A 25,306-nucleotide genomic window follows, 5' to 3' on the forward strand; every position below is an offset into this window, starting at 1 on the left:
AGCTTAGAGAGCACCAAGGACCTCTCATTTCAACCCTGAGCTACAAATATTCTTCTCAGTACAAAAAAATAGTTTGATAAAATGTAATATTATGACTGTGAATAGTGGTGAGGCTGTTGTCATCCATCTATTGTTTATGACAAAAGAGTCTCTTGTTAGCAAATTGACTATACACCCTGAATTCTTCCATATGGAAAAGTTACAGTGCTTGGCCCTTTTTCATTTAATGCAAGGTCATTGGAGGAAGATTCAAAATAGGCAGAAAGAAGGACTTGTTTACACAGGGAGTCAAGCTATGGAATGCAAGATGATTCTTAGTAGTTGAGTCCATCTTATCAAAATAGGTCCAACTGATGGAGAATAAAGTTCTCAGTATCTTTCTAAATTGCCAGGTATTGGGGAATAGCAAAAGGGAAGCTGTTATTCTCATGTCCAACTCAGTGTACCCAAAAGATTCTATCTTGACACTTTGTAGTTGTATACAGACTTTTGAAGCCATTTGTATACTCTCTTTGTTCTGTCATTCTGTCTGCTAAAAATAATAAGGTATGTGTTTTAAGGGGAAGGCCTTTTTCCTTAATTTTTTTCTATTTTAGAGCTTTCTTGGGTGTTACTAAAACACATTACACGTTCATTTGCTCTTTTGATACAGTGTATAATTTCAGTTTCCAAGATTTTAAAGGATTATGCTGAACCTGTGTTTTACGATATATTCCTTGAATATCGTGATGAAGAAGATGGACAGCAATACCTTTGGGCTGTGCCGGTGTTAAATGTGAATCTTAGGTATAATGAAATATCTGTGAACCAAGGTAAGAATATTCTGTTGATGTATCTCAGTGAATCAACAGGTAAAAAGTAGGTGTAATAAATATATGATTCCGCTTTCTTGTTCTTCAAAAGTAACTCTACTGGCACTCTAAACCTCATTCATACATAAATGACCTCATTTCAAAAAAAATACAAAGCTATAATTTGGTATTAAGTGAACAAGAATCAGATTTGGACCTCCCTATTCCTTCTCTTTTCAGGCAGCCCTATCAATAGGAGAATAGAAGTGTTCATTCAGTTTTCAGTTAACTGAAGCTTAATATTTAAGCACTGTTAATTTAACAATAAGGTGGGTTAGGATGCTGAGCTTGTCGATCAGAAGGTTGGCAGTTTGGCGGGTCGAATCCCGAGTGCCGCGTAGCAGAGTAAGCCAAGTTTGTAAATGATCGTTTGAAACTGAATTGTTTTCAGTAAACTATAAGGCCAGCCACAGTTATTTTGAACATCAAATAACTATAGTTAATTAAAAGCAGAATCAGAAATTTAGTCTTAGGGCAGCTGTGCTAGGAGAGAAGGAAAGGCAGTATATATGTGTTCCTGAAGTAACTTCGGTTAGTTTTAAAAGTAAATCTATTAAAGCGTATTTAATAGTATAGAACAACTTAGTTATTCAACGTGATTTTTATCATTGTTATCATTGTTCTATATTAGTGATAATGCAAGTTTCCTTATTTTTCCTTCTCATACAGTAATTCTCAAAGTTTTTTTTCCTAAAGTTGTAATTTTATATGTTTTTCAAAGGCAGTAATGTGAATAACTGGTTTTTGACACGGCGTATATTTTTGGTGGATACCTTAAGTGGACGAGAAAATGACTTAGAAAGCCAGCCAAAAGTAATCCGAATTGCTAGTAAAATAGCAATAAGGTAAGGTTATATAAAATTTGGATAAGATGCTGCCCAGTTGTAAATTCCCAACTTCTAATTTGAATTTTCTTTGATCCAACATTTTGCTGTGAGAAAAAAAATAACTGCACAAAAATAAGATGGCCCAATGCCCTGCAACAATCAAAACCCCCACATGTATGCTCAAAAGGGAGCTCTGTTGAATTTATTGGGATTTATTCTGCTCTTTTCTACATAAAGTGCGATCGTAGGTTGAAAACGGTCCATCCATGCTGACGATAATATCCTCAGTTCAAACAAGTATTTTGCCTATGCATACAATGTGAGTCTAAAGGAAAATTTCAGGAAGTTATTGCTATATGTTTTACTCTTGAAGAGGGAACTTGCTACCATAAGTAGCGAAATGGGAAGCAGCTTTAAAAATGCTATGATTCATACTCGGAATGCAAAGCAAAAGCTAATTTCATATTTGACTTGCTACAGTAAAGCCATCAGTCACTGATAAAAGTAAGTGCTGTTGATGAGACATGGGACAAGTATATTGTCTTAATTTTGTAATCTGTACTTTGTAGAAGGATGAATACAAACAGAGAATAAGTTTGTTTTAACCCCAAACAAACACACCATGGCCAGGAAGTTTAGCCAGGTAGATTGCTAACCCAGAACCAAAATATTTCAGTTCTTCTGAATTTCATCCAAGACAAAATCAAGAGCGGTTTTACCAAATAAGTGGGACAAGGCCAATGTACCACATTCCTTTCTTCTGCCCTCTTCTGTGATCTATACCCCCTGCCACCGTTTCTTCCCTGTCTCTGCCTTTGCCTATCTTCCATTAACAGTAATAATAATATTTTTAATATAACAAATAACCATATTTAATCATAGTTCCATAAATGTTCTGGGAGTTAAAAAGAGTAATGATTGTTTAAAAAAGAGATGCTAGGCACATTACATTAAGTGAATAAGAAAGCAAGTTTAAACAAAACATAGAACTGGGTGCACAGTCTATAAAGACATTACACATTGCACAGTTGTTACCTTACTTCCAATGGTGCCAATTGCGATTTTCTATCTAATGCTCCACTGCATTCCTTTTTCCAGCATTCGTCTTGTGCAGAACACTCAAAGGGGAGCCATCTATCCACCTCTGATAACAGTTGCCTATAGTGATATTCTCATCCAGAATCCCAGTGCTGAGAATATAATGGTAAGCTCTTCTCTGCTTCTCAGCTACATTTAACAGTAGCTTAGCCAAGCAACCAAAACAGCATAACCAAGTTATAATCCTGCTGAATAATGAATAATCCCACTGATAAACTGGAAAGCCCTGAATTTTGATCATTATAAAGTTTTCACAGTTAACAAAAAAAGTGCAAGTCAGAGCTTAGTAGCAAGAAATAAGCTCTTACCTGTTTAACCCAGTTTATTGAATCGGAATGGGACAATGAACTACACGCACATAGCTGCGCCCACTTCATTATGGGCCCCTCCGCCACAGTTAATTTATCACAGGCATGCCAGCCGAGGATAAATGCCCATGATGGGTCAGTTGCATTAGGAGGTACGCAGTGAAGCAGGCATGGCCAGGCAGCCACGTTCAATTGTCCTAGACCCTTATTGAATGGCCATTAAAATGAATGATTACAAACTGGTGCATCCTCACAAAATCTCCATTCTGATTTATTTAAGCATTGATCAATTTCTTGGTTTCCTATTTCTCCCATAGTTGTGCTTAATATCTAGCTGTCCATCTCACGAATATGACTGAGTGCCATATAAGAAAAGCATGTTCAATAGTCTGTGATAATATTTTATGATTCAATTTTCCATTCCCAGATTACTTTTTTGTAGACAAGAGTAACTGAGTTAGCACTTCCTACATTCTATTCTGTATTATTTTTTAAACAATCTCTCAGTACCAGTTTTACATATAAAGCCATGCTGTTTTGAAAATTCCTTACCAGTAACTGTTCAAATTTCTATATTGTAGCACTATTTTTCTGACACCGTCCATTTTATCTGTGGTGTTATGACATTCTTTTGCCAAAATCTGAAGACTAACTTAGCAAATAGATGAGAAACCAATGACATACATTTTATTTTAAGTAATTATATTTTATAACTTATAAACTTACGTTGTGTGGATGGTGGTGATCAAGTACAGGTCATTTAATTAGTAAAATTTTACTTTTGTCATTCTAACAATTTCACTGTTTAGGTTTCCTTCTCAGTCAACTATGAAATGAATCAATCAGAGGCTCACATTCACACTGATGTAAGCATTCTCTTCTCACCAAATTTTAATTTCTTTGGAACTTGTCTGCTCATTTCCATAGGCAAAGCCATATGATTTGCTTACTTGTTCCTGCAGATAGCACTAGGTGTTCTCGGCGGCCTGGCAATTCTATGGTCTCTTCTCAAGACTGCTGGCTGGAAAAGGCGTATAGGAAGCCCCATGATTGATTTACAGGTATGAACAGTTATCTAATACTAGATAATACTAGTTTATCTACTATTATTTAGTTGTATATGTTAGGACACTTTCCTGCAACAGCTTTGACCTGGTTAAAGCATAACACCTGGGTACTATAACAAACTGATGTTATGAACACACTTAGTAAAAATAAATCCTATTCAGTTTAATTATTTTTTATGATGCACACTTATGCCAGGATTACAACTTTAAGAAATGTAAGCACTGCGTTAACAGCATCAAACTGGAAACTCCAGTGTCAATACAGATTTTTTTAAAAAACTGCAATCCTAGTATGTATGTGCAATAGTAAATTTCATGAAGAATAGCAGAAAGGTTATTTTAATTACTCATCTCTGAATGGAAGGAGCCCTCTATGTTCTGCATGAGGAGGCTTATTTTCAAATAACCTGGCATTCTAAATCTCATTTTAGCAAAGAATATATTTATTCTTTGGGGTAGTATAGCCTTACTACTGCATTCTTTCAACCCACTGTTAATGGCATAATTTATTTTTATTTATTTATTTTATTATATTTATATACCGCCCTTTCCCGAAGGACTCAGGGCGGTTTACAGGGTGATTAAAACGAAAAATACAAAAGTTAAAAACAATTAAAAAAATTATAGCAATCCCTGAACAAATAAAAACCCCAGTTAAAATTAAAATTAAAATTCTCAGCCTGGGCCAGAGAGCTCGAAGAGCCAGGTCTTCAGGTCCCGGCGGAATGAACGGAGGTCGGGGGCAGTCCTGAGCTCTACGGGCAGCTGGTTCCAAAGGGCAGGCGCACCCACAGAGAAGGCCCTCCCCCTGGGTGTTACCCTGAGAAGGCCCTCCCTGTGGGAGCGCATTGTATGAAGGGAGCTTGATGCCGGCAGCAGGTGTTCCCTCAGATATCCCGGACCCAAGCCATTCAGGGCTTTATAGGTCATCACCAGCACCTTGAATCTCACCCGGAGGGCAACCGGGAGCCAATGCAGCTCACGGAGTAGAGGTGTTACATGGGAGTATCGGGAAACCCCCATCACAACTCGCGCGGCCGCATTCTGCACCAGCTGAAGCCTCCGAGTGGTCCTCAAGGGCAGCCCCATGTAGAGAGCGTTGCAGTAGTCTAAACGGGTGCATGGTATACAGTAAGAGCAGCACAGTGTTATATTCATGACTTACGTTGGCTTATTTGAACAGTAAGAAATAAGGAAAACTATTTCCTAAATAAACTTCCACATTTGGGTGCTGAACTGTTATCTCTCCTACAGATTCTTTCAAAAAATCTTCTGTGAAGCCCCTACATATTTCTTCAAGTATAATTTTTAATTAAAACTTTTAAATAAGAACCTAAAAGCTAACACAAACTAATAGACACTAAAAGGAAAAAGAAAACAGAAAGCAAAATGTTCAAGAAAAGGAAAAACAGGTAAAAACAAATAGAAAGGAAAAGAAAAAACACAAACTGGCTTCTGATATTCTTCAGAGCATAGCAATTACAATATATTTGACCTCTCTCTAAAGTTACATCATAATACTTTACATTCTATGATCTATCTCCTATCTAATCATCAAAACCATAAATTACAAGTTTGGTTTTTTTTCATTATTATATAAATAGTTCATAAGAGGCTTCCCGTCAGCAATAAAAAGATAATGTGTTTTCTCTTAATTCATCCATTTCAGCAAAATTTGAACCTTTCCTGCACATGAAGCCTCTGCATGTCAAGAGTCTCTTGACAGGTAGATGCAGCTGTTTAAAAGTCACTTTTCTGATCATTTCTGCTGGGGGAAAAAGTCACTCCACTGCATCTTACAAAAACATAATTTTGTATTTTAGACAGTTACGAAGTTTCTACTTTTCTATGCTGGAGACCTTGCCAATGTTTTCTTCATCATCACAGTGGGAACAGGGATTTATTGGCTTATATTTTTTAAAGTAAGTTTTTTCCCTTTTTTGTAAATGAATGAATCGTTCCGTATAATTATAAGACACCTGAATACTTAATATGTTTTACTTTCTCTTTTGCCTTTTCTGATCAGACCATTCAGGCAAGTTCTGCATGTTAAATGATCTTTTTGTTTGCTCTGATGGTTTTTATTAGTTCCTCCCCTCTAAGTACACTTGAAAAAATAATAGATCTAGTTAGTACCTATTCTATTTTGCTTTCAAGTTCATTAACTCTTGCAAAACTGCTGCTATTCTTTAAGTAATATCCAAGCTAGTATGATTAAACAAGCATAATTGTGTTATATCCTGTTTGGTATAATAAGAGTTTGTTGCTCTTCAGGCACAGCAGTTTGTCTCTGTTTTACTACCTCAGCCAAGTCAAGAAGATAAGTTCATTTCTTACGTTGGATGTGCTTTTGCTCTGAAGGTAAATATATGCCCTTTTGATTTCCAAAAATATAACTGCCACAATTTATCAGTGTCAGTTTGGAAACAGTTTGCATTCATTATTGTCTGAAGGGAGAAAAGCTTTAATGGTAACTTCTTTTTTGGAATACTACTTTCTTATTAGTGTTCACTAAGTTAAAATTCAAGGAAAGAATCTGATAGCTGATGAAACAATTCTTGCTAAGTGTATTTTTAAAGTCTAGTTGGAAACTCACTCATTTTTATTTCCTAATTTTCAGTGGGGACATGAGATTACTTTTAGGCCTGCACTGAGTCAGACCTGATACGTACATGTTGAAAACCTTGGAATAAGACTGAATTTAAGCACAGTTGTAACTGAAAAGGAACATGTCTTTCTCCCCATATCCTTAAAAACAGAAGCATATGCTTTTTTTCTATTTGAAAGCTCTTGGGTTTTTTAAATTTACAAGTATTTGAAAGTACAGTACATGTATGTACATTGGTGAAGCATAAAGATTCTGTATATAATTCAGCACTGGATTTGAGGTAGGAAAAAAACAGATACCTTTTAACAAGGATTTAAAAATTGTGTTCTTTAGAATTACAGAAATTAAATTCAGTAAAACTTACACCTCAATAAATTGTGCTATTACTGGGAATTTCCTACTGAAAAAAGCTGCTAAATGAAACAGTCTGTCCAGAACGGTAGTGTACTTCTGCTTGTTGGAAGCTTTCAAATGAAGCTGCATCACTTGCCAATCAGGGATGATTTATTGGAGGGCTTGGAAAAAAGATGACCTACAAACTCCCTTCTAATTCATACATTCTATAATTGTGTGATCTGATTGGAATTGCATAGGGAATTTCCAAGTCATCCATCATGAAGAGAGAGATTCAAGGTGCTGGTGATTACCTATAAAGCCCTAAATGGCATGGGTCTGGATTACCTATGGGAGCACCTGCTGCCGGCGTCATCTTCCCTTCGTCCTGTGCGCTCCCACAGAGAGGGCCTCCTCAGGGTGCCGTCAGTCAGAGAGTGTCGGCTTGCGGCCCCCAGGGGGAGAGCATTCTCTGTGGGCGCGCCAGCCCTTTGGAATCTACTACCGGTTGAGCTCTGGATGGCTCCCGACCTGCGCTCTTTCCGCCGTGATCTGAAAACCTATTTATTTGAACAGGCCGGCCTGGTTTAAGGGTTTGGGGTATTCTTAATTATTTATTGTTAGGGCTTAATTAATTTAATCTTATTTTTAACTTTTGTATGTAATGCTTTTATTGCCCTGTACACCACCCTGAGTCCTTCAGGAGAAGGGCGGTATAGAAATTCAATAAATAAATAAATAAATGTAGAACATACAACTCCTGTTGATGGCAATAGGAGGCAGAGGTATTAGACAGGACTTTTCTTATTATTATTTGATAGGTGGCAATGCAAATGTCTTTCTCCATGTAATTCTAAATTATGGTTGCTTTTCTAGAATTGTCTTCTTTTCCAAGACAATAATTTTAAGTTGTATTTTTTTATTTCATCTAATGATTTTTAGGCGCTGCACTTTTTGCATCTACTTGTTTCCCAAGTTTCAATAGATATCTTTTTCATCGACTGGGAGCGTCCAAAAGGAAAGGTTCTTAAGGCAGTAGAAGGTATAAAATGTTTTTTCAGTGGTTGATTAACTTGCCAATTTCAGAAATGGTGCAAATCACATCCTAAACATTCTATGCTTATATATAGAAGAGTTTTACTTTTACAGACATATGTAACCACATCTATATCTTCATTCTGATATTATATATGAAGTAACTGTACATATTCTTTTCATGTTGTGATGCTTTTCATACGGCTTTCGGATAAGTAATAAATGCATTTATATCCTGGATTATATAAAATAGACCAGGGGGGAAACAAAAATACATGAGGTTATTTAATTTAGTTAAACACCTATGATATGCTTTATATTAATTTTATATAATCTAATTATACTATCTAATAACTAGTGGTGTTTGTGTCATTGAGGCCAAAATAAAAATTTTAACGTATGTTTCTTCTTTATAGGAGAAAATGGCATAAGAAGTGTTTCTGCACCAGTCAGCATATGGAGAACATACTTCATAGCAAATGAATGGAATGAAATTCAGACCATTAGGAAAATAAATCCTCTCTTCCAAGTGCTTGCTGTTCTCTTCTTTTTAGAGGTGACATTTTTTTTTCAATGCTCAAAGATGTAATTGGGTCATGAAAATAGGGTAATGAAAAAAAATCACATTTATAATACAATAGTTGTCACAAACTGGGCCTCCTAAAGCACCAGTTTTGAACATCTTTAAACTGACTTATGCAATCCAGACATCCAGCTATGAAATTATACATAATAATCAAAGCAGTATAATTAAGCATATCTGAAGCTATTTGCATACAAAACGATCAAATAGTCACTAACAGTCTATCGGGAATGTAATTCTCAGTTTTATGAGAGAAAGACAAGGGTGAAGTCAAAAAATGGTAAGCAGAAAACACGATTTTAAGAAGTTCATATTAATGGGTACATAGACTGGAAGGGCATACAGCAAAGATGAAAGCTGTCTTGCTACAGCAAAGAAATCAAGAGATCTGCAGATACAACAGTTCAGGAAAATAGGATAAAGATAACTTTATTTCTAAAAAGAAAAAGGATTTCTGGTTCAGGAAGAAGAAAGGATGTGTCCTTCTTGTGCAAATTGTCTGCTTTTGTCTGCTTGGTGCACTGGAAGATGGTGTAGAGAAGTAGACCAAGACAAATACAGACGAGTTTCTTAGCAGAGTAGGAATCCCTATGCTTATGTTCTTTCTTTTTTGGATGTTTGAGGGCCATTTTTACACCTTTCTGGAAAATTTAAAGAAATCAAAACAACCATCTCACTTTATAATCTGAGAAATAGCAATAGCACTTAGACTTATATACTGCTTCATAGTGCTTTACAGTACTCTTTGTTGGTTTATAATGTCAACATATTGCCTCTAACAATCTGCGTCCCCATTTACCAGCCTCAAAAGGATAGTAGGCTGAGTCAACATTGAGCCCTGTCAGGATAAAACTGCAGGCTGTGGTCAGAGTTTGTCTGCAATACTATATTTAACCATTGCGCCACCAGGGCACCTAAGATATCTATCATACAAAAGAAGAGAATCTTTTTTTCATTTTCTTTCCTACTTGTTAGTGTAATGATTGTTGATAAGCACCTTTTTTTTAAGTTTGATCGCCAATAGATTAATTGCATATTGACAATAATTATTCTAAACAAAGGGCAATGTTGAATGATCAGTCCAACATGAGGAATGTGAGCACTGGAATTGCCAGTTATTCAGGCACTTAAGATTTAGTTTTTTTTCTTTTACAGTGTCTATTAGCAGTGTCTATTTGTATATACCAATCCATGCCACATTTATAGTTTTACTATTAATCATAATCCAGGAATCATTGGAAGAATTCATCAGGAGCAGAGTGTGCTTTCAGGAGCTGACATACAAATTTGGGTGCCTCTTGGCTGAGTCTTAATAATGGAAAAACTTCTTTGATGTTTTTGCTAAGATTGAACTTTTATTTTCAGTTGCTGTCTAACTCTATCCAACATGGATGATAGCTTCCTGACAATTGCCTTTATTATTGAAACAGGTCTTATGCAATAACATTCAGCAAACCAAAGCTGTATCAACTTCTTCTATATTTTTATAGTCATGTACTACAATAAAATATAATAAAAGAAGTCAGGCTACAGCCAAGAACCATCCCACTGAAAAGGAGCAGATACTTGTTTGGATTGAAATATGATTGATTTATTACTTACTTCAGTTCCTAAGACAGACAGGTTAATGGTTTTTTCTCTGAGCATAAATAAAAAATCTTGACAATATAGCAAAAGAATAGATAAGCTTATTTGTCAGACATGCAAGTTCCATTCTGTTACTTTCATTATCTTACTAAAATCAACAGCTATTCAAAGGCTGAGAGGATATTTGAAAGACTGGGAGGATATCCTGGGCCCTTTTTAATGTAATTTTATTCATGGTTTGGCCAAAGTCAAATATTGAATAAATCAGGCACGGGAGGTCAAATCAGGTAATCCAGTGTCTGGCAGAAGGATATGCTTTTAAGTTTATATTATTTTCATTCATTATCTCTGTGTTCCTGGTCTTGAATCTGTTCAAGATACAATGAAAAGAAAATATATTTTCTAGCAGAATAAAAGTTAGCTGATGCATACGTCTTATATGAGACATAGATAAGAACAAATTTGTTTTATGCATATAAATGCGATAACAGAAAGGTCAGTACATCATCATACGCTCTAGGACTAGAGTTTCAATTTATATCCAAGCTGCCATTTCCTTTTGCAAGTTTACATTTTGGCTGCCAAATCAAATATATAAAGCCGAAAGTGAAGCAGAGAACTGCAGAATGCAGGGTTATTCATATGAATTACAAAATTCCAAGTTAATATTATTTGATGTTGGTTTTAATTTTTGCTAGGTATCAGCATATATTTAGCTGTCTTTGGATAGAAATTGTAACAAATGTTTACAAAGCTCCAGAATATGTTTTTCAACTGATAAGTATTACTTTCTGATTGTACTACTTTAATCAAGTACCATTTACATTATTATTGCAAGCCTTCCCGTAACCAGAGCTGTGATGAATTAGCTCCAGCATCTCTTCCTGTAGGCCATTCTGACTGGGGATAATAATTTAGTAACAGCTGGAGAAATAAGTTCTCCACACTCACCTCAAGGGCTAGTATTATTTAAATAGAAAAAATGATATTGACAAACTATTACTTGCTGTTTAGTGCACGCTGAAGTATATTCAAAAACTGAAAGTGATTATCTAGGCAACTTAGAAAATCTTGCAGGATCCAATCTGGGTCAGTCACCAGGACCAGGGATTTTGTCTTCTAAGTTTTCGGACTTGTGCTGGAGCCCATCCTCAGGAAACTTCTCTCTAGCAGAGAGTGTGCTGTTCTATGTGTGGTTTTTATAGGGCTCCTGTTGTATGTGGCTTTTTAGGTGCTGATTAGGGTGTGTTGATGGCAGGCTTTTATGTTATTGGCTGTCATTTGCTTGTGCTCCCCAGCCCTCACCTTGTAAGTACTTGATATGCTGGTGCTAAATCAGCACTCCTGTTGATGGATGAGGGGCCTTTTTCCTAGGCTTCAGTCATTTCCCTGGCTGTTTTTGTGCCTGCTCGTCCAACAAGCTTAGTAGCTGCAAAGCTGAATGTGTGTCCTTGTTCAATGCAGTGTGAGGCTACGAATGAGTTTGGGTCTCCTCATCTAACTGCTTGTTTGTGTTCTTGTAATCTGGTGTTTAGCTTCCTTCCTGTCTGTCCTACATAGTCACAATCCATGCAAGGGATTCAGTCGATTACATGGGAATTATCTCCCACTTCCAAGCGATCTTTACAATGCATAATTGTCCTCGTATGGTAGTCTCTGGGTGGTGTGTGATGCCCAGTTGTAGATCACAGAGGCTGTGTTCTACAGCTTCCGAAATGTTTTTGATGTATGGCAGGGTGTGCCATGTGGTTGGTCTTGTATCTTGTTTCCTTTCTCTTCCCACTGTGTTGCGCAGACATCTTGTCAGACACTGTCAACACGGTGTACCCACAATCATTCATCACAAGATGAACAAGTGAGCGTCACACACCGCCCAGAGGCTACCATACAAGGACAAATTATGCATTGTAAAGATTGTTTAGAGGTGGGAGATACTTCCCATGTAATCTACCGAATCCCTTGCATGGATTCTGACTATGTAGGACAGACAGGGAGGAAGCTAAACACCAGATTACAAGAACACAAGCGAGCAGTCAGATGAGGAGATCCAAACTCATTCGTAGCCTCACACTGCATTGAACAAGGACACACATTCAACTTTGCAGCTACTAAGGTTGTTGGGAAGTGACTGAAGCCTGGGAAACAAGCCGCTCGCCCATCAACAGGAGTGCTGATTTAGCACCAGCATATCAAGTACTTAGAAGGCAAGGGCTGGGCAGCACAAGCAAACGACAGCCGAAAACCTAAAAGCCTGCCATCAACACACCCTAATCAGCATCTAAAAAGCTACATACAACAGGCACTGTATAAATACCACACATAGAACAGCGCACACACTGCTAGAGAGAAGTTCCCTGAAGATGCGCTCCAGCATAAGTTTGAAACTTCAGAAGACTAAAACTCTGGTCCCAGTGATTGACCCAGATTGGATCCTGCAGCATTATTCCGGGACATGTATATTCACTTTCATTCGTTAGAAAATCTTTGCTAATGTAAATAGATATTTTTAAAATTTATCCATACAGTGGTACCTCGGTACCCATCTGGGGTTCATTCCAAGGGGCATAACAAATATTAAAAACAGGTATTGAGCAAATCATGTGACTTACGACAAGACCCTTCATTTTGGCCAGAAGGAGTAGTGAGTCACAAGGCAACTGATGCCAGCAAGTTTTACCTTGCGTATCCAGTACCGAGAGATCAAGTACCCAGACAAGATTTTTGCTTCAAAACACGTGGAGTACCCAATTTGATGAGTTTTGAAGCAGTTGAATACTGGGGTATAACTGTAATCTGTTTGTTACCTTTACAGGTTGTAGGATTTTCAAATTTAGCCTTAATGGATTCATCTTCTGGTCTGACTAGAAACCCTGAAAGTTACATAGCACCCTGGAGCCGCATTTTGAGATATGGTATATCCACTGTACTTTGGCTATTGATCGCTGTAATTCAGGTAAAACTTTATAAAATCATTTTACTGTGACTACCTTCCCATAAGATGATTCATATTCATTAAATGATTTTATTGTGTATGAGTCATCAGCATAATCTAGATACCTACAATAAATTGATAAAACCTAGTTTCTCGAGTTTTTCTTCAGGAGTGGCTTTATGGACATTTATTACTTTCTGATACAAAATAGGAAATATCTCTCAAACAATAATATACCAAATTGTTATAATTATATTAACCTTTCTCATATTTAGAGAATAGTGACTTTCTTTCTCTTTCCACAACTAAGGAGGATTTGCACCTATGTAACAGAATCTGCTTTTCTTAATATTTAGTCTACAGGAAGGAACATCACTGAAGGACAAAGGGCCTTCTTATCAGTGATGTTCCTTCCTCTAGACTAAATATGACAGTCAGACTGAGTTGCATAGACTTCAGCTTAATACATATTTTTTCCTACTGTATTTCCATTTTATGGAATTAATTTCAATACCAGTAAATATGTTTTATTTCCAATAAAATCAAATAAGTTACATATAATAATTATTAATGAGTTTTCCAAGAGGTGGCTCTTAATTTATGCATACTTGGGGATGATCACAAAATATTAAGAAAAGCAGATTCTGGTACATAGGTGCAAATCCTCCTTAGTTGTGGAAAGAGAGAGAAAGTCATTATGAGAGAGGTCGGTTGTTATTGTGGAATTGGCAAAGTTGGAAATCTCTTCAGTTCTGCAAACCAGTTGCATGGTAGTACCTATTTAATTGTTGTTAGATTTATATTTTGCCTTTCCTTCTGGAGGTGAAACAAGTGTGTATTGCCCTAGCCTGGTCTGACGTCTTAATCAATGTATCTTATTGGCTAAAATAGAAAAAAAAATTAACTTATTAGTAAATCTAATTTTTCACAGGTGATATATTTTTCTGTCATTCATGAAAGATTTATCGAAGATAAGATCAGACAGTTTGTTGATTTATGCTGCATGAGCAATGTAAGTATTTTATACTTTCAAATAGTGCCTTTCTTCAAAAAGTCTGTTCATATTTAAACATTTCAAAATTATATTTGAAAAGATGTGCTCTGTCAATATATCTATAGTTAGTCTACTAATAATTGATATCCCAAACTACTTTTTTTGAACAACTTCCTGATTTTTTTACTAAAACCCATATGGGTTTCTTTATAATTTTACTAATGTAAACCTGTAAAAAAGTTCTAACCATAGGAAAGCTTCTGATGATATTCTGAGATAAATTCAGAATTCTGTTTTTTCAAGTGTCTCAATTTAGATGTGAGCCAAAGAGAACAAAGGGCAGATTTTCACTTTTCTTCTTATTTTAATGCCCAGTGTAGTGCCATTTAAATATTTAACGAAAGTTGTTCCACCCAGTGTAGTTGTTGCTAGGTTTGAGCTGTATTTCAGTTCAATAAAGAAATTGTTCCTACTCATAGCCTCATGCAAGGAAGCATCTCATGATCACACATACAATTTCAAAGGTGCTTCAAAATTAAGACATATCCTGCTTTCCAAATATACAGTTGCTTATGCTCTGTAGCATAGGAGTAATTACATAATAAATTTACAAAATGCAGTAGTGGGTGGAATTCTACTTGTTATCTGAATGTATACTAAAATGCTCCGTTTTATTTTTCTCATATTGCAGATTTCAGTTTTCCTATTGTCAGACAGATGTTTTGGGTATTACATTCATGGGCGATCTGTGCACGGGCATTCAGATACAAATATGGAAGAGATGAATATGAACCTAAAAAGGGAAGCAGTAAGTGAATAAACCAGAAGACTGGAAATCTAAAATGGTTTCATTCTATCATTTTTGCTTCTGCTACGATCTTAAGTTCAATTCATTCATTGATACCCAATTAACAGTTTACTCTCTTCTACCTTCCCTTCATTTGATTTTTCAAAATATTCCAGTTCTGCCACAGCTTATGAAATTCACCAGAAAGAAACAAATAAAATATTTCATATGAACTTAATACTACAATGAACAGTACTTAACTGGGAGGTGTTAATACACAATCCATTGTCTCTTTCAAAGTAGTTTTTAATTTTTTTAATCATGTTACAATGTTTGCATTATTCCTATGGTTGCCTTATTTATTTTGACCCTTTTTTGTAATTGTTCATATTTTAATTTTAAGCCATCCAATAAAAAAGGAATAATTAAATTACCAAAGCTTGTAAGAGTATCCTAATGATTATGGAGATTCTCAGTCATTCAGGCCATAGTTACCCCAAAGGTGATTTTTCACGAGGCAACTGGACTTTTGTTTTTCTTTGAAGAAATTTCACTTTTCATCCAAGAAGAGAGATCACAACAGCAGTTAAAGAAAAAGGTCACTGATTTCTTGCAACAACTACAGAAGCACAATGCCATTGAAGAAGCTTCTTGGATAAGAAGTGAAATGTCTTCAAAGAAAAACAAGAAAGTCCAGTTGCCTTGTGAAAAAGCACCTTTGGGATAGCATCCTAATGAATTTTGGTCATAGAGACAGGGCATCTGCAGGACAGTGTTCAGAAAGTCAAGATGACAACCAGAAATGTACAATCAAAGCCCCACCCACTTTTAATCTGCTTCGTAAGAGACAGGTGCAGTTGTGGCTGCCATCATTACTTTTTTGACTTTGATTCCTATAGCTCTCCCTGAAGAGAAACTATATTCAACTGAATCAGTGGGTTAGGACGCTGAGCTTGTCGATCAGAAGGTCGGCAGTTTGGCGGGTCGAATCCCGAGTGCCGTGTAACAGAGTGAGCGCCTGTTACTCGTCCCAGCTTCTGCCCACCTAGCAGTTCTAAAGCACGTAAAAATGCCAGTAGAAAAATAGGGACCACTCCGGTGGGAAGGTAACAGCGTTCCGTGCGCCTTTGGCGTCCAGTCATGCCGGCCACATGACCACGGAGACGTCCTCGGACAAACGCTGGCTCTTCGGCTATGAAACGGAGATGAGCACCGGCCCCTAGAGTCGGAAACGACTAGCACGCATGTGCGGGGGAACCTTTACCTTTACCTTTATTATCTTTTATCACTTTTTGGCGGTGGCTGTTCTTACCATTATATAACTTATGAACAATATTTTATATCAGAATTTTAGATTCTCCACAGTTCTGGAATCACATATTGTGTACATACTCTGTTGTGACAGAAATAATATGGGGCTCCCAAACCTGAGCTAGAAAAATCCAGATCAACCAAAGAGAAAGAGAAAATTATTTATTCCCATCCAGAGTACGTCCAGATTTTTTTTGCAGCTTGTATCCGATCACCCTATATCAGTGTTGCTAAACCTTGACATCTTTAAAATGTGTGTATTACAACTTTCAGAATTTGCTGTCTACAAAATTCTGGGAGTTGCAGTTCATACATCTTAAAAGTTGCCACGGTAGAGAAACACTAACCTATATAATAAAATGTTAAATTTCAATCTTTGTACATGTTATTTCATCAATTCTTTGTCATTTCCTCAGGAAAATCTGTGTAGCCAAAGAGGCTTGTTACCAAATACAGATGGTCAGACATTTCAGATTTCCATTTCAAGCAAAATGAGGCAGCAATATGATAAGATTCATGAATCATTGACAAGGGTATATAACTTTTTGTTGTTAGACTGTTTGCTATCAAATATTTGAAATACAATTTTTACAGGAAATATGTGAGCCAATTCTTGCTAGAGTATGGTGTTTGATACAATTATTTCTCTCATTTTTGTTATCCTTGAATAACCAATAATTTATTATTCATTCTCTATCTGCGTGTTGTATAGGTGGATCATCACTTTCAATTCATATTCCTACAGTTTTGAGTGGAGTTTACCATTTATATTTGTACAGGGAGTGCAGAATTATTAGGCAAGTTGTATTTTTGAGGATTAATTTTATTATTGAACAACAACCATGTTCTCAATGAACCCAAAAAACTCATTAATATCAAAGCTGAATATTTTTGGAAGTAGTTTTTAGTTTGTTTTTAGTTATAGCTATTTTAGGGGGATATCTGTGTGTGCAGGTGACTATTACTGTGCATAATTATTAGGCAACTTAACAAAAAACAAATATATACCCATTTCAATTATTTATTTTTACCAGTGAAACCAATATAACATCTCAACATTCACAAATATACATTTCTGACATTCAAAAACATAACAAAAACAAATCAGTGACCAATATAGCCACCTTTCTTTGCAAGGACACTCAAAAGCCTGCCATCCATGGATTCTGTCAGTGTTTTGATCTGTTCACCATCAACATTGCGTGCAGCAGCAACCACAGCCTCCCAGACACTGTTCAGAGAGGTGTACTGTTTTCCCTCCTTGTAAATCTCACATTTGATGATGGACCACAGGTTCTCAATGGGGTTCAGATCAGGTGAACAAGGAGGCCATGTCATTAGATTTCCTTCTTTTATACCCTTTCTTGCCAGCCACGCTGTGGAGTACTTGGACGCGTGTGATGGAGCATTGTCCTGCATGAAAATCATGTTTTTCTTGAAGGATGCAGACTTCTTCCTGTACCACTGCTTGAAGAAGGTGTCTTCCAGAAACTGGCAGTAGGACTGGGAGTTGAGCTTGACTCCATCCTCAACCCGAAAAGGCCCCACAAGCTCATCTTTGATGATACCAGCCCAAACCAGTACTCCACCTCCACCTTACTGGCGTCTGAGTCGGACTGGAGCTCTCTGCCCTTTACCAATCCAGCCACGGGCCCATCCATCTGGCCCATCAAGACTCACTCTCATTTCATCAGTCCATAAAACCTTAGAAAAATCAGTCTTGAGATATTTCTTGGCCCAGTCTTGACGTTTCAGCTTGTGTGTCTTGTTCAGTGGTGGTCGTCTTTCAGCCTTTCTTACCTTGGCCATGTCTCTGAGTATTGCACACCTTGTGCTTTTGGGCACTCCAGTGATGTTGCAGCTCTGAAATATGGCCAAACTGGTGGCAAGTGGCATCTTGGCAGCTGCACGCTTGACTTTTCTCAGTTCATGGGCAGTTATTTTGCGCCTTGGTTTCTCCACACGCTTCTTGCGACCCTGTTGACTATTTTGAATGAAACGCTTGATTGTTCGATGATCACGCTTCAGAAGCTTTGCAATTTTAAGAGTGCTGCATCCCTCTGCAAGATATCTCACTATTTTTGACTTTTCTGAGCCTGTCAAGTCCTTCTTTTGACCCATTTTGCCAAAGGAAAGGAAGTTGCCTAATAATTATGCACACCTGATACAGGGTGTTGATGTCATTAGACCACACCCCTTCTCATTACAGAGATGCACATCACCTAATATGCTTAATTGGTAGTAGGCTTTCGAGCCTATACAGCTTGGAGTAAGACAACATGCATAAAGAGGATGATGTGGTCAAAATACTCATTTGCCTAATAATTCTGCACTCCCTGTATGTTAAAATGGTTGATGAGGTCCTTGTGGATAGTAGTATTACTGCAGAATATACTCTTGGGAGAGAATAAATGTAGCTCAAGGTTGAAGTGTAAGGTTCTTGGTGCTCTCTGTGCTTGTTTGTTGCAGACATTTTATTACCCAACTAGATAACATCTTCAATGCTAAAAGGGAGTGATTATTTGCTCTGTTTGTAGCTTGCTCTGTCATTGTTGGTGATGGTGTTGTTTTCTCCTGAGTAGTTCCTAGATGTTTACTGCTTGATTGTCTGCTGTCAATTCCTACTTAACTGGGTGTTGACTGCTGGTAAGGAACTGTTCTAATCTTTTTGTTTCATTTTTAGCTTTTTTATAGTCTATAATACAACCCACAGCATCACCATAGAACACAAACCCACTAAAATCCTCCAAAATATCTTAAGACCCAGTAGCCTAAGGGGAAAAAAACCAGGAGTCATCTATAGCATACAGTATGAAGACTTTAACAGCTATTATGTAGGACAAATCAACAGAAGACTAGCAGAGCGCATGCATGAACACCCACTAACAATCAGGAGACAAAAGGAAAATTCCTTAATTTCATAACACATGGAAAGACTTAACCATAGTTTCAACTAGGAAACTGTGAGTGTCCTAGACCAAACTAAATCCTAAAATGCTGGGAAATTCCTGAAACCTTGGCAGTCAGACAAATCAGCTATCACAGTCACATAGAGGTAAACAACATTTACACACCATTCAAAAGAGACAGTAAAGAACTAGAAAGGAAGTGAAAAGACCAGAACATCTCCTGATCAGCAGTCAACACCCAGATAATTAGGGACTAACACCAGACAAACAATCAAGCAGTAAATAATATTGCAATCATTGCCTTCTTCCTGGGCTCAGAGAAAGTGACTGGCCAAAGGTTCTCCAGCTTATTTTGTGCCTAAGGCAAGACTGGAACTGGTTTCTGGCCTGTGTCTTAACCACTACACTAAACTGGCTTATGTATTTTAATAATAGACTACCTGTATTTTCAACTGATTAGTTCTGTGAATTTTGTGCTGCTTAGGAGAACCTTTGCATATTTTTATGCAATGAGTTTGAAATACTATAAGCATGTTAGAATTTAGTACAATTGTAAATGATATTGCCTTAATGGAATACTCACAAATATTTAATTGCAAGCCTTGAATATTTAGTATGGAGATTTATTTATTTATTTATTTATTTATTTATTATGCTTGTTTTATCAGAATGGACCCAGAAATATGCATGCTTCAGATCAGCGGTCCTCAACCTTTCCAGTTTGGTGGCCTGGCGGGGTGGGGAGAGGGAATGACTATGTGAGTGCAGGTTCACACGCTCACGTGTGCAACTCCATTTACAGAAGTGGCATGCACATGCCACTCGTGCAAATGGAGCTTCACACGCAAGCGTCCACTGCTCATGCAAGTGGAGCTGTGTGCAAGCATGAGTACCTGCCATTCGTGCAAGTGGAGCTGCACATGCACGGTAATCGGCCACAGCCTGGGACTTAGGGACCCCTGCTTCAGATTAATTTTTATTCTCTTGTTTTCCTTTCAGAAACATGGTCCCGTTAGGCTTCTGAATTCTTCTGCAACTACATTTGAGCAAAGCACAAAAGCATACCATACTATGAATAGATTTCTAAGCTCATTTATAGATCATGTATGTATTATAATTAACATATAAAATATTGGTTTTCATGCAGTTGTGAGTTAGCTTGCTTTAGCTTGTGTTTCATATATGTCTGTTTATTAGGTGCAATATATTTTTGTCCCAAATATGGGTCATTATTGTTCATTTATTATTGTTGTATTACCTCTTAAGATGCCTTTTAATATAATTTGTGAACAGTATTTTTACCTATGATACCCAGAACACAGTGTTATCTGCTCTGACAATATTCTGTTAGCAGATGGGGCATTATTATATTTTAGTTTTTTTATGTAACAGACTTTGGCTTGATCTTTCTGTTGTTGTTGTTGTTGTTCTTCATCTATATTATCATCATCATCATCATCATCCACAGAATTATTTTATACTTTTTATCCTATTTTAATTAGTTTGCAAACATTATCTTACAATGAACACATAATTTATTTTTGTGTTACTGTTCTTTTGAAAGGAATTTCATAATGAAGAGTTTCTTTTGCTTTCTTCTGAGTTGTTATGTTTTCCCTTTTTAATAGGTTCATAAGGAAATGGATTACATCATAAAGGACAAATTATTATTGGAAAGAATTCTTGGAATGGAATTTATGGAACCAATAGAAAAGAGCATCTTTTACAATGGTATTGCCAATGTAGATTTCAGATGCTTAATTTATGAAGGCACGGGAATCCTAGCAATTTATTTCAATATGCAATTTTTTTTGGTCTTGCACAGCATTTAGTGTTTCCGAAAAATTATCAGCTTAACTACATAACATATAGCTTATACTTGCTACTTTCTATGCACATATATTTGTGAAGATTAAATCTGTCAGCATTTAAATACATCAGGTTGTAAGGGAACGGCCATCTTTGTATATTAGTATAAGTCAAGCTCTTCTGCCTCAGTTGCCCTTGTCTTGTCACTCCTCAAAACAGATGTGCCTTCAGCAGTGTTGTCTCTGCTACATCTTTTGTTTAAAATTTACAGAATTTACAATTTTGAATAGTTGTTCCTTAAAAATGAGCACACATTTCACCCCCATTTTTTCTCTCTTAACCTGATCTCAAGACATAAAACACTTTTAGCAATGAGAGGAACAGTTCTTTCCTGCAGTATTTATTCAGACAAAATTAGTCCATTTCTGAGCTTTGAGATTTGTGATATATTTACCAGACAAACATCCCTAGCTGAATTGCTGCAGCTAAAACTATCTTAGTTTCTAACTAAGTTATAAATTAGCCATAATACAACCATCTAATTAAGTCCCAAAGATTTTAACTTGCAAATGTGTTACAGCCTATTAGGGTAGTGATCCTCTATCTCTATAAACAGCATGTAGATAAATGATGATGATCTTTTTAAAATTCTGCTAAAAACACTTTCTTTACCAAAAGAAAAGGCAGAGATGAGATTAAGTGGTGAGTCCTTCATCTATTCTATCACTCTGCTTAATTTCAGCACTAATTCTGAGAATGGAATTTCCTTTATAGAGAAACCGAGCAGCTTCCCTCTCTGCTCATACTGGCAGAAGATTAGAAGTGTTATTACTTTTTCATTCTGAATAGTCTTCAATTTTTAGGAATTTGGTCACAAATAGCATATTGCTCAATGCAATTACAAAAAGGACGCCCAGGTCAGGCTTGATTCCTAGCAATATGCAATTTTTGTGGCAACAATCTAAAAATGGTTTGGCATTGACTTTTTCCAGCTTGTTTTCAACCTCCCAATATTATCTTGCAACTCTGATATTTCTGGATGGTCTTCCATCCAGGTTCTGGACAATAACTTTAGAAATCTTTAGAAATCAAGTGCTTCTAGTTGTATTTTTAATCGTATTTTGCTTTTGAGAAGGGCTTTGAAACACTATTATGCTCTGGCAGAATTGCATATACATTAAACGCATTACATTGCTTGCAGCCAAATATAACTTGAGTAGTGCATTATTATTTTTTCCAAATCTATACAGATAGTTCATGTTTCCTTTGGCACTGCGTGTTCTCTGTATTTCTTTTATCAATTCTCCAGTACAGTCAATTGGCTATGGATTATGAGCGATGGAACCTAGTTTGAAAAAAACATTCTAGTAGTAGTTATGATTTTATAAAATAAAGTTTGTTTTTTTAAAGGCAAGCTATTTTTTTAAATTTTTTACATTTTATTTTTCATTTTTGCAGATGAAGGTCATTCTTTCAGCAATATTCTTTATTATGGCAATGAAACTTCCCTTCTCATCTTTGATATACTGTTTTTTGCCATTGTGGATATGGCTACTCAGAATTTCGTTTTAGCAGCTGTTCTTACATATTTACAACAAGAGGTAAATCTCACAATTAGAATAACATAGATAATGCTTTAGGGTTCCATTCTGTCATTTATTTACCACTTGTAGTTATCCTGTGGGAAAATGTACATTATTAAAATTATTAATATCCCATAAATTGCTATATACTTTATATAAACATTTTAAATAATCCATCTTTCACAATTTAAAAGGAAATGGCAAAACACCATTGGAACAGAGAGCAAAAGAAAACATTGGTTTGGTGATTTCCTATGAAAGTAGTGTTTTAAAGATTTACATTTAGACTTTTTCCTGGGTTCTTTTATCCCTCCAAAGAAACATTATGCAATTATACCTGGCAATATATAACTTATTGTTATTTTATAAACTATGTTTAGTATTAAGCAAAGTTAATCTGGTGTGGCATTTTCAGGAAGTGCTCTGAATTCAGTTCAGAATCCTCTGGTAAATTCCCATTTATTAATCAAATCTGACTGTTGAGACAGCAAAGTCATGCGGTTTCATTTCTTTGGCTGTTAGTACCTCTAGAATTTCCAAGAAATTATAACTTGCTACTCTCTGAAAGCCTGAAATAGCAGATTTAAGACTGGTCACTTTAAATTGATATATCCTATAAAGTGACTGATCTTAAAGCTTTGCTTTGATATATTTCTTAGAATTCCAAATTAATATGAATACACAACATTAGATAGATTTGGATGTCCCCCTTTTTCTCACGGACTGTAATATCAATTTGTCACAATCTAAGACAATAATCTATATGAGAATAAACAGTATGTAAGTTAGCAGAACAGTCTATGGACATTTGTTGCTACACAAAGAATATTTGGTTCAGTTTGTAACATATCATCTAAATCTGCTTTGTGTTCTTAGATTTTCAGGTTCATTCGTAATACAGTTGGGCAGAAGAATTTAGCATCCAAGACGTTAGTGGATGAAAGATTCCTGATATAAATGGGGGGGAAAAACAGTACTTTAATGGACACTAGTGTTGCTCTGAAAAAAAGAAGAACCTGTTTTCAGTATTATTTAAATATTAATGTATCCTACTTTTGTTATGTGGCATACTGGCAAATCTATTTTGTATGAATTAAATACTTCGGTACTTGTAGTAATTCATAATGAATACCATGCCCTACCTAGAGCATTGATAAAATACCACAAAATCCTATTGTCAATATTACAAAATAAAATTTATGCATTAATTTTGTAATTTTATACAAACTCAAATTTGCTACTGCAATATTTCTGTTGTGGCTATGTTGAACATATTTGCATATGGTGTAAGTAACCTTTATGGGTTTATAATTTTATAGTCTCATGAACCATTTGATTTAGAATATGTAAAGTATGTAAATACCATTTTTAATGTTTCTGTAATTTTATAAATTTCTATAAACTTGTATAATTTTACTATTGTTAAATGGTATATAAATTAAATAAACAATGGGGGGAAATAAAGAAATTGGAGTTATGGCAGAAAATACTGGAAGATACGAGTCTAAGAGTGCAAGGGATAACAGAATTACTTTTTTCCCAACATTTAGTATATTTAAACAGAAAAAACTTGGTTATAATAAAACAAGTATGTTGTCATTTCTGCTTTGTTTCATATGTCAACAAAGAATTCTGGAACTTGGTTACTTTAGCTGGTAGTTTTGCTGATGTCCTGAATAAAGGCATGCTGGGTTTAGCCTTCCACTAAAGTAACAAATGCTGACAGATGCAAAAAAAATATGCTGATCAAATTAAACAAAGCAGTTATGGAAGCAAACAAGCCTCTTCTGCCTGAGTTGAGGGTAGCCAATCCCACACAGTGTTCCTGACAAACCAATCAGCATGTAACTAGCCTTGTGCAGTGAAGAAATCACATGTTGATGGCTGTCATATATAACTAAGTATATTTTCAGCCAGTTTATGAGAGAAATTTTCCTCCCTGTTGAACTCATTAAAAGTTCTGAAAGAAACAAGTATTTCCTCATGAGTGTATGTGTGCTTTCAAGTCAGTTTTTTGACTCTTTGAAACTGCCTGCAGTTTTCTTAGAAAGGATGTCACTGTCTTTTTCCTAGGGCTGAGAGAAACTGATTGGCTCAAGAGTAATGAAATTTGGGGATGAACTTGGGACAGAGACATAGATAAGGGAACAATCAGATAAAGCCTATTTAGTACCTTAACCTACCGCAGGAATGTGGGTATAGCAGATGTCTCGGAAGGGAACATTCTTAGTTTCTTGAGGTATAAAGAAGACTGAGGAAGAGATGAACTTTCAAATTTGCAAGATTCTGTTAATATAACCTTACAATAAAGTAAAAATACCTAATCTGATCGTGTTTCTTGTCTAGCCTACCTCATATAAATAAATAAGACTGGCTTCTTGCCTAAGAAGGAACTAGAATTTAGAGTCTCCCAGTTTGTAACATAATGCCTTACCAAACTGGCTCTCATGTCTTCATATGAAAACAAACTAAATTGTAAAACTACAATAAGATATAAGAGACGACCACTATTTACTTATTTGCAGGAGATAAACTTGAGAGCTAAGGAGCTGGTACCTGATGTCAGGTTTAAATTTGAGTATCTGAATGCACCCCTCTTCCCAGGAAGCAGAGTAGTAAGGACAGGAGACTCCAGGGGACAGAAGGAGGTTCCCTTCAGGAGGTGTGAACTGCCAGGTTGACTG

At 36.1% G+C, this 25,306-nt stretch overlaps 1 protein-coding gene across 1 annotated transcript in view; it reads left to right on the plus strand.

Annotated features, from left to right (window-relative positions):
- The window catches only part of TMEM67 (transmembrane protein 67), a gene marked incomplete at its 5' end in the record, with an annotated part of 35,723 nt that extends 10,787 nt beyond the window's left edge, over nt 1-24,936 (plus strand). The window contains 17 exons of the mRNA XM_083357756.1: nt 653-812; nt 1,573-1,696; nt 2,777-2,882; nt 3,894-3,950; nt 4,047-4,145; nt 5,975-6,073; nt 6,426-6,512; nt 8,035-8,134; nt 8,544-8,683; nt 13,110-13,250; nt 14,161-14,241; nt 14,915-15,031; nt 16,738-16,854; nt 20,230-20,334; nt 20,859-20,961; nt 22,498-22,640; nt 23,499-24,936. Of these exons, the coding sequence (XP_083213882.1) occupies nt 653-812; nt 1,573-1,696; nt 2,777-2,882; nt 3,894-3,950; nt 4,047-4,145; nt 5,975-6,073; nt 6,426-6,512; nt 8,035-8,134; nt 8,544-8,683; nt 13,110-13,250; nt 14,161-14,241; nt 14,915-15,031; nt 16,738-16,854; nt 20,230-20,334; nt 20,859-20,961; nt 22,498-22,640; nt 23,499-23,579 (1,860 nt within the window). The 3' untranslated portion in view covers nt 23,580-24,936. The remainder of the gene's footprint in view (nt 1-652; nt 813-1,572; nt 1,697-2,776; nt 2,883-3,893; nt 3,951-4,046; nt 4,146-5,974; nt 6,074-6,425; nt 6,513-8,034; nt 8,135-8,543; nt 8,684-13,109; nt 13,251-14,160; nt 14,242-14,914; nt 15,032-16,737; nt 16,855-20,229; nt 20,335-20,858; nt 20,962-22,497; nt 22,641-23,498) is intronic.
- Between the last annotated feature and the right edge of the window lie 370 nt (nt 24,937-25,306).

This window comes from Vipera ursinii, assembly GCF_947247035.1.
Source record: "Vipera ursinii genome assembly, chromosome: 3".
NCBI lineage: Eukaryota > Metazoa > Chordata > Lepidosauria > Squamata > Viperidae > Vipera > Vipera ursinii.